At 56.9% G+C, this 13,249-nt stretch overlaps 5 protein-coding genes across 5 annotated transcripts; 2 read left to right on the forward strand and 3 right to left on the reverse strand.

The window, feature by feature from the left end:
* Positions 1 to 2,872: 2,872 nt before the first annotated feature.
* Positions 2,873 to 4,493, forward strand: MAM_06947 (Mannan endo-1,6-alpha-mannosidase; the record flags this gene model as incomplete). The annotated part of the gene is made up of 4 exons (XM_040825745.1): positions 2,873 to 2,969; positions 3,058 to 3,543; positions 3,599 to 3,843; positions 3,909 to 4,493. The coding sequence occupies 4 exons, from the start codon at positions 2,873 to 2,875 to the stop codon at positions 4,491 to 4,493; spliced, it is 1,413 nt and encodes a 470-aa protein (XP_040676302.1).
* Positions 4,494 to 5,199: 706 nt separating this feature from the next.
* MAM_06948 (uncharacterized protein) lies at positions 5,200 to 7,026 on the forward strand (the record flags this gene model as incomplete). The annotated part of the gene is made up of 1 exon (XM_040825746.1): positions 5,200 to 7,026. The coding sequence occupies one exon, from the start codon at positions 5,200 to 5,202 to the stop codon at positions 7,024 to 7,026; it is 1,827 nt and encodes a 608-aa protein (XP_040676303.1).
* Positions 7,027 to 7,410: 384 nt separating this feature from the next.
* MAM_06949 (uncharacterized protein) lies at positions 7,411 to 7,620 on the reverse strand (the record flags this gene model as incomplete). The annotated part of the gene is made up of 1 exon (XM_040825747.1): positions 7,411 to 7,620. One exon carries the CDS (start codon positions 7,618 to 7,620, stop codon positions 7,411 to 7,413), a length of 210 nt encoding a protein of 69 aa, XP_040676304.1.
* A 390-nt stretch (positions 7,621 to 8,010) lies between these two features.
* Positions 8,011 to 9,012, reverse strand: MAM_06950 (dihydrodipicolinate synthetase family protein; the record flags this gene model as incomplete). The annotated part of the gene is made up of 1 exon (XM_040825748.1): positions 8,011 to 9,012. The coding sequence occupies one exon, from the start codon at positions 9,010 to 9,012 to the stop codon at positions 8,011 to 8,013; it is 1,002 nt and encodes a 333-aa protein (XP_040676305.1).
* A 1,038-nt stretch (positions 9,013 to 10,050) lies between these two features.
* MAM_06951 (Major facilitator superfamily domain, general substrate transporter) lies at positions 10,051 to 12,285 on the reverse strand (the record flags this gene model as incomplete). Its single annotated transcript, XM_040825749.1, has 6 exons — positions 10,051 to 10,634; positions 10,754 to 11,133; positions 11,213 to 11,279; positions 11,361 to 11,429; positions 11,509 to 11,749; positions 11,815 to 12,285. 6 exons carry the CDS (start codon positions 12,283 to 12,285, stop codon positions 10,051 to 10,053), a joined length of 1,812 nt encoding a protein of 603 aa, XP_040676306.1.
* Positions 12,286 to 13,249: the final 964 nt, after the last annotated feature.

The following is a 13,249-nucleotide window of genomic DNA, read 5'->3' on the forward strand; positions in this document are numbered from 1 at the left end:
TCAAGTGTCGAAATCAAATCTATTCTCAGGGGCGAGCTCTACCGTTAACCCTGCTTAGCCGGGAGCGGGAGCGTGTTACGAACCAAGATATTAAACGCATTCCGAAAGAAGAACAAATAAAAGCTCTCCGGGAAAGGCTGATGCTTAGCAGCGGGTTGCGAGACCTCTATCCGGTGGCGTTATAGCTTGTCAGAATTCAACAATATAGTCTGTTGCTATGACTTGCCCGTGTTGCCGCCTGCCTTTCCCCAAGGTCCTTTCGAATATAGGCTCTATTTGTGCAGACGCCTTTTGCCTAGGTCCTTTCGAATACAGGCTCTATTTGTGCAGACGCCTTTTGCCTAGGTCTCTTGACTATAGCCCTTGCGTCACTGACGTCCGTGTGACGGGCGTTCTGTAAGTCACGACTGCACGCTCACCTACTAGCTTACCCAACCTTGGACCAAGGTACATGGTGTCAAGGTTGAAGGAAAAGCAAGTAACAATAAGGCAAGTACTTGGAGTGGTACATCTCGGGAATTACACCCCACGTGTGTGTGCATGTGGAACGTTGGCGACCATGCTGTACTTGAATTTCCTGCTACAGTTTCACGTGCCGCTTCTGCCCCTACCAAAGCTGAGGCGTTTCGAGGCGTCACTTTTAGGTCAACAGGCCCCATTCCTTAAAGTCAAACCTGCTATTAGTCATGTGTTTGTGTTTCTTGGGCTTGGGCAAAGGACTCCCTGACGCAGCCGACGAAGCGCTTTCGGGCTCTGACTCTGCCGTCAAAGTAAATATTCTTGGACGTGGCTGGCAAAGGCATTGCGGCCGAATACTGCCTATCCAAATGCCTCAAGATGGACTGCAGCATGCGCACTCCATTACATGGCCGCAGACGCTCATTCCCACCAGATCGACGCCGTCGAGGTATGCTGAAGGATGAAAAGGCTCTCATCGAGACAGTGTGTTGGTCAGGCGCAGACGCCGACACTGTCACACTCGAGTTCAAAGGTAAGTCGGGGTCGCTTGAGTTTCTGTTCCCTCAAGGCTCTGACAAGGAATAAGTGTTTGTGATAGTCGCGCTTGAGGGTACATTCCAACGAAGTTGATCTACACGGAGACGATTCCTTTATTGGAGCCGGATGAGGGTAAGAAGCCTGATAAGGACTCCGTTCAAAGACTCCCAAGGGCAGAGCCCCAAGGTTGAATGAGGAGCAGTAGATCTGTTGATTAATCGGTTGTACACTCAACACCGCACTTACGACTTCCGATGACAAGAAAATGGAACAGGACAAAGAGGACAGGTCCAGGCCGGGCCCTTAATCAAGACAGGTGTTGTTGTCTGCCTTGTGAAACCTTCCAGGCAGTTCTAAAGACATTTCTAGAACTAGTCTGACAGCCCGATGACAGCCAGGACCAAGACCAGGCCGATCAACATCAGTGCTTCACAAGACGTCATTGATCAGTTGGCAAGGGTGCATCGGGTCACAAGTCCGTGGTTGACACGGAGAGCCATCATTTCGTCTGGTGAGTGGCCAGCCGTGCCCTGGTTGAAAGTAAAAATATCCATCATTATGTAATCAAACACTGTGCTGGCTGACACGACCCGGTACGGCTGCGACCCACTTCCTTCGGTTTCCGGCCCTCCACTTTGTGGGCAGTGCGGGCGGCGAGGTTGAGCACGACAACATGAGTGGCTGTTTCCCAAGCCACCTCACGGTGCGCAGCGCAGTACCTCCACGGAGTAGGTACTCAAGTACTCCGCATCTCGTACCTGCTAGGGCAGCGACCGGGATACCCAGGTGATGGACGGGTGCACAAGGCCCCACGTGCGGTGTTCGGTACGGAGTACGGAGTACTACCTGACTCGAACCGGACCTGGTCTGACCTTCAGCGCAACCACCAAGTCAACCTTAATCGCCACCTTAATCGCCCTATGGCCTCTGGACTGGTTGCATCCTTCACGTACTTCCGTACTTCTGGCACAAGGTTTCCAACGTTGCCCACGCAAGTACTTGAGTATGTACCTACTTAGGTAGGCACCTACGCCGTACTGGGAAGTGGGCAAGTCAAAGTCGCGAGCGCCAAGGCCAGCCGCCATTCTCCGTTTGCCCTTGTCCTTGACACTTGCGCGCCGCGAGTCCAATCGAAGCAAGCACAGCCCCCGTCCTGCCCAACACCTTGGGCTTGGCATCTTGGCAACAATGCGCCATTCGATGCTCGAGCCCGCATCCATGCTACTTGTGAAATGTTATTGAGCAGCCACCGCACCGCTGCCTCCTCCGCCAAGAGTCTTGGTCCCCAGCCAAGCGCTTATGCACATGACACGTGCCGCGAGAGGGGGAGGGGATTGAAATCGGGGCTCCCGTCGTTCTCATCGTTGTAAACAAGACTGGGCAGTGGGCAGTACGTATGCTGATTCCGGCTGGGCAATTACAAACCGGTTCCCCGAGCCCTTTTTGCTCCGTAGTCCGTCTGGAGTTGGGATCTTGTCACATGGTGGCCTCTTTTCACCTCGATCCTTCCCGGAAGCCTTTCTCTCTTGTTCTCATCTTCACACCGTCCCGACTCTCGTCGCCATCCCCTCGACCGAATCTTCGTCTTCCGTCATTCGTTTTGCCATGACCGCTCGCTGCATCCATCTTTTACGTCGCAGATGATTATCTCCAACCATCTCTTCCTGTCCAACTGTGAATCGCCCGTCTAGTCCCGACGTGAATTGTCGATTGTTCTGCAAGTTTCGACCGCAAACATCTCTCTTTCCCCCCCCTCTCTCTTTGCGCTGCTCTACACAGTCCTTAACGCCAGGGCGGACGGTTGTGCGAAAGTAATTGGTCTCCGATTTAATCCCGACGCTCCCGATCTTGCCTTGCCATCATTCACTCCGATGTCATGTTGTCGTCGCTGGTTTCGCCATCATGGTTTGCCGTCACCGGCGCGCTACTGATTGGTCTGACGCATGCTCAATATTACAAGGTCGACTCAGAAGGTATGAGGCGCTCACTTGATGGACTGCTGTACAGCCTCGGGTAATCAGGCGCCGCTGCTAAATTCTGCTGTATGCTGACATGGTGCAGCCGCCATCAAAGAATCAGCTAGAACGCTAGCCTACGATTTAATGCTGTTGTACAAGGGAAACCAGTCGGGAGAAATTCCTGGTATTCTCCCCGGCCCTCCTGCTGACGGAAAGGGTCCGTACTACTGGTGGGAAGGCGGTGCCATGATGGGCACTTACATAGACTATTGGAAGTTGACTGGCGACTCGAGCTACAACAAGGTCGTCATGCAGGGCTTGTTGCACCAGGTCGGCGAGAACCAGAACTACATGCCCAAAAACCACACAATGTCCCTAGGGAACGACGATCAAGGCTTTTGGGGTCTGTCTGCCATGCTGGCTGCCGAAAACAAATTCCCCGATCCCCCGGCCGATAAGCCTCAGTGGTTAGCCCTTGCGCAGGCTGTTTGGAACACCCAAGCTGACCCTAGTCGATATGACGAGACATGCAACGGAGGGCTGAGATGGCAGATCCCCTTCTCAAATCAGGGCTACGGATACAAGAACAGTACGTCTCGTTGACTCTTCATGTGTCCTCAGCCGGTTGTACTGACTCCCGACAGCAATTTCCAACGGGATATTCTTCAACATGGGTGCTCGTCTTGCCCGCTACACCAGAAATGACACGTATGCAAAACGAGCAGAAAAGGCCTGGGACTGGATGTTGGGCGTGGGATATATAGACACCAAATCCTGGAGCGCCTACGACGGTGCCCACGTTGCGCAGAACTGCACCGATATCAACAAGGCCACCTTTTCCTATAACGCCGCTGTTTTGACCCAAGGAGCCGCCTTCATGTACAACTATGTAAGTGTCGTGGCCGAAATACAATCTGACGACATGGCACGGGCTGGAGCTGACTATATTAAAAGACGGATGGAGCCCAGAAATGGAAAACGGCTTTGGACGGACTCCTCGACTCTGTACTAAAGACGTTTTTCCCAAACAGCATTGCTTACGAGGTGGCCTGCGAGGGAAACAAGGGAAGTGGAACATGCACTCCTGACATGTTATCCTTCAAGGGATATGTTCACCGCTGGCTGGCAATGACAACACAGATCGCCCCATATACCAAAGACAAAATTCTACCTGTCCTCCGCAAATCTGCCGAAGCAGCCATCAAGCAGTGCACAGGCGGTCCGACTCAGCGCCAGTGCGGTTTTTACTGGAATTTGGGCCGCTTCGTCGATCCCAGTGTCGACAAAACGACGGGAGCCGGAGAGCAAATGAACGTGCTGGCTGCTGTGTCGAGCCTGCTCATTGAAGGGGCTGAACAGCCAGTGACGAAAGACACGGGCGGCACGTCCGTTGGAAACCCCAACGCCGGCGGCAGAGATAACGGGGAACGGCCCGAGAAATCTGTTACAGGAGCTGACAGGGCAGGCGCTGGTTTCTTAACATTTTTGCTATTGGGTGGTGCCGTGGGCACGTTTGTTTGGATGAGCGCCTTCGACTAACAAGGCGTGCTGGCTCTTGCGTGTGTGACTACAAGCGGCGTTTGGGTGTTGACTTTTTTTTTTCCTGGATGCTGTGGCTTGTGGAGCAGTCGTTGTATTTATCTTGATCTTACATTGGGCATGGGCTAAGCGTTGTCGGATGACAGTGACCAGGTGCACAAGCTGGTTGTGTATTTTATCGAGGCCGAAGTTCATGAGGGATACTCCAGAAGGCGACCGTGTATCATTACTCGTGGTATTGAATAGAGACAGAATTTTGAAAGACAATTATATTGATGTCGTGTATCGGTTCTAGTCAGCGGCCAGAGTAGTCTTGAGAGGCAACGACGGCCCTTCACACATGTGAATCGTTGACACGAGTTGAGAGAAACAGGGCGCGCGGTATGACTAGGAACGATGAGAGTTTGTATGCGCCACCCGGGACAGATTACGCCACGAAACTGTCCACGTGTCTGTCACTACTGTCGCCGCCGAAGGCTTTTCGGTCTACCGATAAGATGGTGTCGCAGACGAGTTCGAGTGCTGGTCTAACCCTAACCCAGACAAAATGGCCTGCTGAGTCAGCGCCACAAATGGATATAATTGGCTGCAGGACAGGGCAGATGACCTCTCAGTCAAACGAGGCCAAAACCGAGCATCAAAAGAACGGCATCGATGAAATTTTCCTTGTCTGGCAATTCACCATCATCTTGCGTACGGGAAGGCAATGACGTCCGACCATCACACATCAAGCGGAGACGAGTCCGCCGGCGATTCTGACGCGTCGTCCGATTCTGGCTCCGAAAACGGTGTTCGCCTCATCGACGACGAGGCCGACGAGTCGGGCGGCTCTCGTGCTTCCGAATCACCCGACTTTTCTTCGCCGCACCCGACGCACCTGACGTTCCCGCAGTTCATGAGTCTCCCTCCAGAGCTGAGACGGCGGGTGTGGGAGCTGTTTTGCCCGGACGCGCTTGCCCAGGCGCGCGTCTTGTGCTTCACCTTGTCGCCGAGCTCGGGGACGATGCGACGGCCCGGCGACTACTCGGTCAAGGATCACTGGTCGCTGGCCGACCAGACGGAGGGGGTGAGGGCCATGATGGCGACGCACCAGGAGTCGAGGGGCGTCGCGACGAGGCTGTTCCCCGACGAGCTGCGCATGGACGCGGGGTCGGGGGACGCAGTCGTGCGGTTCAGCAGGGAGAGGGACATGGTGGTCGTGTACGGGTTCAGGGCCGACAGGACATACTACCTGCCGGGGTTCGCGGGGGAGCCGAAGCACGTCGCGGTGTACACGGCGCGGGGGGGGCGGCCCGAGGACGGGAGGCTTCTGGATCGTGCGGCGGGCGTGCTGGGCGACCTGAGGAGGCTGTATGTGTGTGTGCCGCAATGCACGCTGAGGCGGAGCGCGAAGCGGTGGTGCGGCACGGACTGGGCGCGCCGGTATCTGGTGCGGACGTACGAGAAGGAGATTGGGCTGGGCGAGGATACGGAGGTGCTGTACTGCTGGCCGGACGAGGACCGGCATCCAGACTATGCCGGGCGCTCGGTGCCGAGGGGGACGACGGAGACGACGGAGACGACGGGGCGTGCTGGGGTGCGGTTGCTGCCCATGGTGGCGTTCGAGTATGAGCGTGGGATTGCCAAGTGGCGGGAGCTGCGGGCGATGAAGGACGGTCCCGTGCTGGACGACGAGAGCGACGAGGACAGCGACGAGGTTGAGTCGCGGGGGGGAGAGGAGACGGATGAGGACGAGTACGAGAGCGAGGGCATTGACGACTCGGAAATCGAAGAGCCGGATGATTCGTCCGAGGACGAGGGCGCTCCGACGGGTGACGTCGGTCAGTTTTCGAGTCCAGAGGTTTCCGACGATGACGTGGTCGAGGTTGCGCCGCCGGTGCAGAGACCGAGAAAGAGGAGGGTCGTGAGTGATTCTGGGGACGAAGAGCCGCGGACCAAGAGGGTGCGGCTACGGGCTGTGGTTTCTTCGGATGAAGACGAACAAGGCGCACAAGAAGCAGAGGAAACGGAAACGGATGCTCGAGGCCGTCGACAAGAACCAGAACCACGTGCCGTTGGTATCTCTGATGACGACGAAGGCGAGGGAGCACTACGGTATCGAAACGGCGCTGTATACGATGCCGTGAACCGGGACGAGCACGAGCACGAGGACAAGGAGGAGATTGTGTACGCCCGGTCGACGACAAGTTCAAGAAGAGTTGCTTTCGACTCTGAAAGTGACGGCGACTCCGACAGCTGCCTGGGACAGGCGGAGCAAGAAGAAGAGGGGGACGGGGACGGGGACGAGGACGAGGACGAGGACGAGGATGACGACGATGAGGAGCCGCAGCGCATGTCACTGGCGGAGAGACTACGAAGGGCAAGAGAGGAGCATCCCGTGTCGTCTGGCACCGAAGAAGAGGGGGATTCGCAGGATGACCACGACGACGAGGACGAAGAGGACGGAGAAGACGATGAAGAGAATGACCAAGAAGGCCTGTTGGACGTCATGGCTGGAGAGAGTGAGGACGACGACGAGGGCGATGACTGGTGATTTCCACTGCCGGTGTACCATATTGTGCAACGAGACCTAGCTAATCTGATACCAATGGCTCCGTCCACGGCTCAAGTGAGAGTCTTTTGCCTGACCGGTATTCCCACCAACATGTTGCTACATAACCCAGCCCCGACCAGGGAATTTTCGCAAAGCCGCACGGGACACGAAAGAGGTACGGGTACATGGGTCGTCATCGTCGTTGATCTACACAAGAAACGCTTTCGACGCCACCAGTCCGTCTGTCACTTCGCCCCAATACCGTCAAACGCGGCGTAGCACGACTGCTTCGCGTCGTCGTCGGTCCACCCGATGCATTTCCGACACTCGAGGACGTCGCCCGGATCGAGCTTTTTCTTGATACGCAGCAGCTTGTCATACGGGTCAGTGCCGTAGCACTCGCGTCTCAGTCAGGGGTAAAGGGTTTCGACAGTCGCGCGGATGCGCCTCTTGAACTTGGCGGCGAGGGCGGGAGTTGGAAAACACGGCGGCGGGCACAGGGCGCGCGTTGAGGATGATGAGGGTGCCGCCGCTGAAGGCGCCGCCGGGAACATTGTCCTCGAAGAAGCTGTAGAGGTCGACCAAGATGTCCATGAAACCGCAGACGCGGTCCCCCCCGGCGTCGTCGACGGCAACAGAGGCCACGACGCCGCCGCCTCCGCCGCGGAAAAGCCCAGAAGAGGCCCATGTTGACGCACTTGACGCACTTGTTGGCGATGCGAAGGAACCTCAACCCAGGAGGCACACGTTTTGACAGGCACAGGGAACATGGGTGGGATGGGGAAATGGCGTGGCCGGGCTACCCATTCCATTGTCGATCTTGCTCTCTCACCAGAGTCCGACCGGGCCGTAGACACGCGGAGACACCATGACAAGGCGAGCACCAAAGCCGAGACGAAATCGACCGTGGTTACTGGAGTTTCGTTCCGCGTCACGACGGGGACTCGGGTCTCTGGCACCGCCGCCGCCGCCGCCGCCATGCGCTCACGCGGCCGCCTTTTGCAGCACTTCCTCCATGTCCGCAGCCTCCCTGATGGCCGCTCGAGCAGAGCGCTTGGCGGCGTCGCTCGGCTCCTCGTAGGGGTGTCTGGGGCGGAACTTGGCCTCGGCGTCGTCGATGCCCGCCAGCCTGGCAGACACGAGGGTGGCGGCGAACTTGGTGGCGGCGATGCCGGCCTTGCAGGGGCTCTCGGCCAGCGCGGCGAGCTGTTGAAGCTCCGTGGCCCTCTGGCGCAAGCCCTCGGTGTACAGGCGGTATATCTCGGCCGTCAGCCTCGGGCACACGTTGGCAAAGGCGGCGATGCACCCGGCGCTGCCGGCAGCAAGGCCGCCGACGAGAAAGTCGGACTGCCCGCCGAAGATGGAAAAGGCGTCGGGGCGATGCTGCGCCGCCAGGCGGGTGATTTTGCCGACGGAGCCGCAGGTCAGCTTGACGCCGACGACCCTCGACACGCCGTGGTTGCGCGCGGCGCTGTCGCGGACGATGGCGGTGATGGTGTCCGAGTCCAGGTCCACGCCGTTGCAGACGCCGGGGAAGTTGTAGATGACGACGGGCAGCGCGGCGGCGGCGGCCACGGCGGCGAAGAAGCGTCTCGTCGTGGCCATGGTGGTCGCCTTGCCAAAGTAGGCCGGTGGCAGCACCAGCAGGTAGTCGGCACCCGCCTCGGCCGCGTCGTCGGCGAGCTGGAGGGTTTGCTTCGTGGAGTGCGCGCCAACGCCGGCCATGAGAGGGAACGCGGGCCCGACGGCGCGGCGAGCCGTGGCGATGAGCTGCGAGCGCTCTTCTCGCGTGAGCAGCATGGCCTCCGAGTTTGTGCCCATCACCACCAGGCCCGCCAGGCCCGACCTGGACAGGTGCGCAAAGTACTTGGCTTGCGCCTCGAGGTCGAGGTCATCGTCGTCGGTGAAGCACGTCACCGCCGGGCACCAAACGCCGGCCGGGGGCACGCCGGGCGCCGTGACCGACGCTGCCTGACGGACGGGCATGCTCGCGTCGGGACGAGGGCTGGTCGTGATTTCTGGATGGCTTGGTGCTGCGTCGCCGAGTTGCCCGTGACGGGGGCGACGAAGAGGCCGTCTCGAAACTTGTCTGCAAGCCGTGTGAGCCGAGGACCGGGACGAAAGCCGATGTGTTGGGGGTGACGCAGCGATGTCGGACTTGGTACCGACACCGAGACCGGACAACCAAGAGGGCAAGTGTCACATGATAGCAGGGGCACTATATTAAAAGAGCTCTAGCTTTATTAGCTATAGAGCGCTAAGATATAGAGAACCTATTAGTTTTCTACTTCTATAGATTAAAGTCTATATTTTTCTAAAGCTTTCTTACTGTATAATATTGATGTAGTTAATTATATTAATTCTATTAATTTAATAGAAATTAAAGTAGCTTCCTTAGAACTATAGTAAAGTATAGCTACTAGTAAATTATTAATTCGACATGTAGTAAGCTTAAAGTAGAGATAAAAAGTATATAATACATATAAAGAAAGCTTAATATTCTAGTAGAAATTTTAGAAGTTTAATAATACCTCTTGAGCTTATAACTATTATATAATAGTAGAGATACTAAAGCTAGATATTATATAGATAATACTAGAAAGCTTTAATTATACTATAAAAGAGAGAAATATGTATACTCTATAAAAAGGGGCGCTTAGGTCCACGCTTTATGTGCATATCACCCAAATTCCATGCGCTTACGTGGCCAAATACCCTACCTAGTGGGTATGCCGGGCCGTGCGACAGCAAGACACGACCACACAGTATGGATGCCTTGACAGGCCTCGCTGGATGTCGAGCATGTCACACCCAAGATGGCTACTGTTACTTGCGTCTCTTTGATCTTTATCTTTCAGATTGAATCCAACAACCATCTAGAACCAATTAAACGACGACAAATCGTAACAGCGGACATGGCAACCTCGGAAGAAGGCCCCTGGAAGCATCAACTGCCCCACGAAGCTGCCCCAAACAGTCGAAAACGACGGCAACGAAAGTTTCCAGACCCGTGTCCAACTCGCATCATGGCTCAGAGCGAGTCCTCCTCAGCCGTTGATTCCTCCACTGCATCCCCCACATCAACTCTACATACACCAGCGCCCCTACTCCCACGGTGAGAAGGCCCAGGCCCAAGAACATCGCCGCGCCCCCCAAGGCGCCCGGCATCGAATCTACCAAGGCAATCCCGAGGGCTCCCATTGCGCAGTGCACCAAGTTGCCAATCGCCGTGGCGCCTGCGCCCAGGTCCGGACACAGATCCGCAACCAGAGTCGCGTTGGTTGCAAAAATGGCATTCGACGTGGCGGCGATGAGGAACTGCAGAACAAGCGGCGCCGTGATCCATCCCGGCCGAGCGACAATGGAGAGCTGCGCGGCTGGAAGCACCGTCAATCCGTACAGCGCCGTGGCCGTGGTGAACAGGGCCGATATCCACGGCACGTGGCGAAGCCGAACGTGCTCAATCGGGAAGTTTGGCGGGAGGTCCTTGTCGTTTCGCGATGGAGACGCCGCCGATGGGTTCGCCTCCAGGTAGATTCTTTCGCATCTGGCAAAGTCCCTCGTCATGAGCTTTCCGGCCGCGGCGGAGCCCACGATGGCGCCGAAGCCTGGTGTGGAAGATGCGGGCGTGTCAGCACAAACGACCGCCGCCCTTGGTTGACTGAGACTCTATCAGTCGGGCAGGGACGATGACTCGAGTTTGAAACATCAGCGGGGGTCACATTACCGTTGGGAAGCAACGCTAGACCGAGAAGCAGGTCGTTCAGGTGAAAGAGGTCTCTGAATAGGCCGGTTGTGCTGGCGACAACCATGCTCCAAACCGTGTAGACGGTTCCGCCGAGGACGAGGCTGATCAGGACGTCCTTTTCGCCGACGAGTGCGAGCGGTTTGAGAAATGTCGCCACCGTCACTTTTGGCGTAGGGCCCCCGTGTCCAGGCTCCTCCGTTTCGCCTTTGTTCTGGACAAGGCGACGTATCAGAGGTTGGTGGATGCCGGAGAGCCATAATGAGCCGTTGCCAGAAATGATTCGAAGCGTCTCTGGGAGCAACGTGACGATTGTGGCCAGGACAAAGACGGACACGATGAGCAGGAAGACAAAGACGGAGCTGCAAACGTGTCAGCGACTGCGGCGGGCCGGGGCTGGGCTCTTGGAACCAAAGGCAAAGGCCATTGTCGTCGTCTCACCGGTACCCGAGAAAGTCGGTCAACAGGCCCCCAATGACGGGGCCGACGGCAATGCTGAAGTTGCGGACTTGCGACGGCAATTCATGTTAGTTCAACGCCATGAAAGCTGGGGCCGATGATACAGGGTGAATGAAATGCGGCAACGTACTCGCCTGGTACGAGCCGAGAAACGCACCCCTCTCGCCCGGGGAGGCAATGTCTTGAATAACGCCACTTCCTGGCAGGGCGCTCGGTCAGGGTCCGCTGATTTTGTTTGTTTTGCCAGTTGCGGCTTCAAGTGGGCTGGCAACACGCACCAATGCTCGTCGTTGATGCGCTTCCGGCCGCCTGCACGCCTCTGAAGACTAGCAGCACGGGGTAGTTGGGCGACAGACTTAGCACGATATTTGCGACAATGTTAATCGACAAGGAGTAAATGTATATCGGCCGACGACCCAAGGTATCGGAGAGACAGCCCCAGAGCAAGGGCGAGATGCTCTGGACAACAAGATACGACGTGGTGGTCGACGAAACGTCGCCGAGGCTCACTTTCAAGTCCTAACTCCCCATTCAGCATTTGAACATTGGATGCATTCGGCCAGGTGGAATGAGTCGCGCTGTACCTTGGCGATGGCAGACAGTGCTGGCAAGTATACGTTGGGCGACAAGCCGGAGCAGAGGCCGGCAACGCCGATGGTGACGATGATGAACCACTTTTGGCGGCTTGAGAGGACGCCAAATGGAGCGTCGTCGTCGTTCAGCAAGTGGCTCCCAAGCTCGGACAGGACCTCGAGTTCGTCCTCCTGCACGGCGCGCTCGTCCCTGGTAGCCGTCGAATCCGGCTGTTCGTCTGGGCCCAGCCCGTCTTGACCAGGACCGGTCTTTTCACCCGTGCCAAATCCATCAGCCGGCTTCAGTTGCGCCTTGGCCTGCCTCGATGGGTGCGGCTTCTCGTCGTGAACCGGCCATTCCGAGTCGTAGGTCGATCCGGCGGCGCTCGGCAGCACGTCTTGGGCCTCTCGCCATCCCCCAAGCGTGGCGAACCTTCTGGCTGCTCGGGCGTGGTCGTCGTTCGAGTCCCCCGGCCCGTCCATGGATTCGCTCCCGCCTTGTCGCGGAGCGGTGCCGGGCACAGCGAAGCAGGGGATGACGTCTTCAACAGCGGCCCAGCCAAGCTTGACCACGGGCGCAGTCTTGTTGCAAACGAGCCGTGAGAGGCTGCAGCTGATAATGTAGATGGTTGTACGAGATTCAGAACATGGTGTCCATCGAGTTCAACAGTTGCTACTGCAGCGAGTGGAAACGCGGGAGTCCCTCCCTCCACGTTTCCTCCCGAGGCGTGGTTGCGGCAGAGTCCGCTTTTCAGGGACTGCGATGGCAGAAACTGCGAGACAAAACGCCTCGTTTTGGTCGTCATGTCGCCGGCAACTGCACCGCGCGTGTTTCAACAGACTACTAAGAAGGGCCCAATACAACGAGCGGGCCGCAAACATGAAACCTTTTGATAAAGAGCTCTGACGTTACGGAGTCTTCGCCTTGTACGTTTTCCCGTCACTTCCAAAGAAGTAGGCTTCTCTGGCCGGGCGGCCTTGTTCTGCCGGGACTCGAGGCCACGAGAGCGAGCGCTCGCCTTCACAATATGATGCGTGTTGGATGTTGGAGCATGATGATGGTTATGGCAGCCACCACCCAGCTTTGGAATATGACAGGGACACGGAGGAAAGATGGAACAAAGTCAAGTAGAGGTCTGCTCTACGGCCAGCACCCACAGAGACGCGAGATATAATAGCACTTCCCTCGTTTGAGTTTGACCTGACGGGTGCCATTGATGGTGGTTACGGCTGCTGGGGCCGGATCTGGGACAGATACCGGACCGAGGGCGCAACGCATCTCTGACAAAAACGAATCCGTGTGGGGGGTCGTTCTGAACGCCGCAGTTATTGGTCGTTGTGTCACTATGAGAAATCATCTATGGCCGGGGTAATGCACGAGAAATGCGAACATTCAGCCTCACTGCAGGCAAGATGGGCTGGAGAACATTACGTAGTCACCGAGGGG

Source organism: Metarhizium album (assembly GCF_000804445.1).
Source record: "Metarhizium album ARSEF 1941 chromosome Unknown scaffold_25, whole genome shotgun sequence".
Classification (NCBI taxonomy): Eukaryota; Fungi; Ascomycota; class Sordariomycetes; order Hypocreales; family Clavicipitaceae; genus Metarhizium; species Metarhizium album.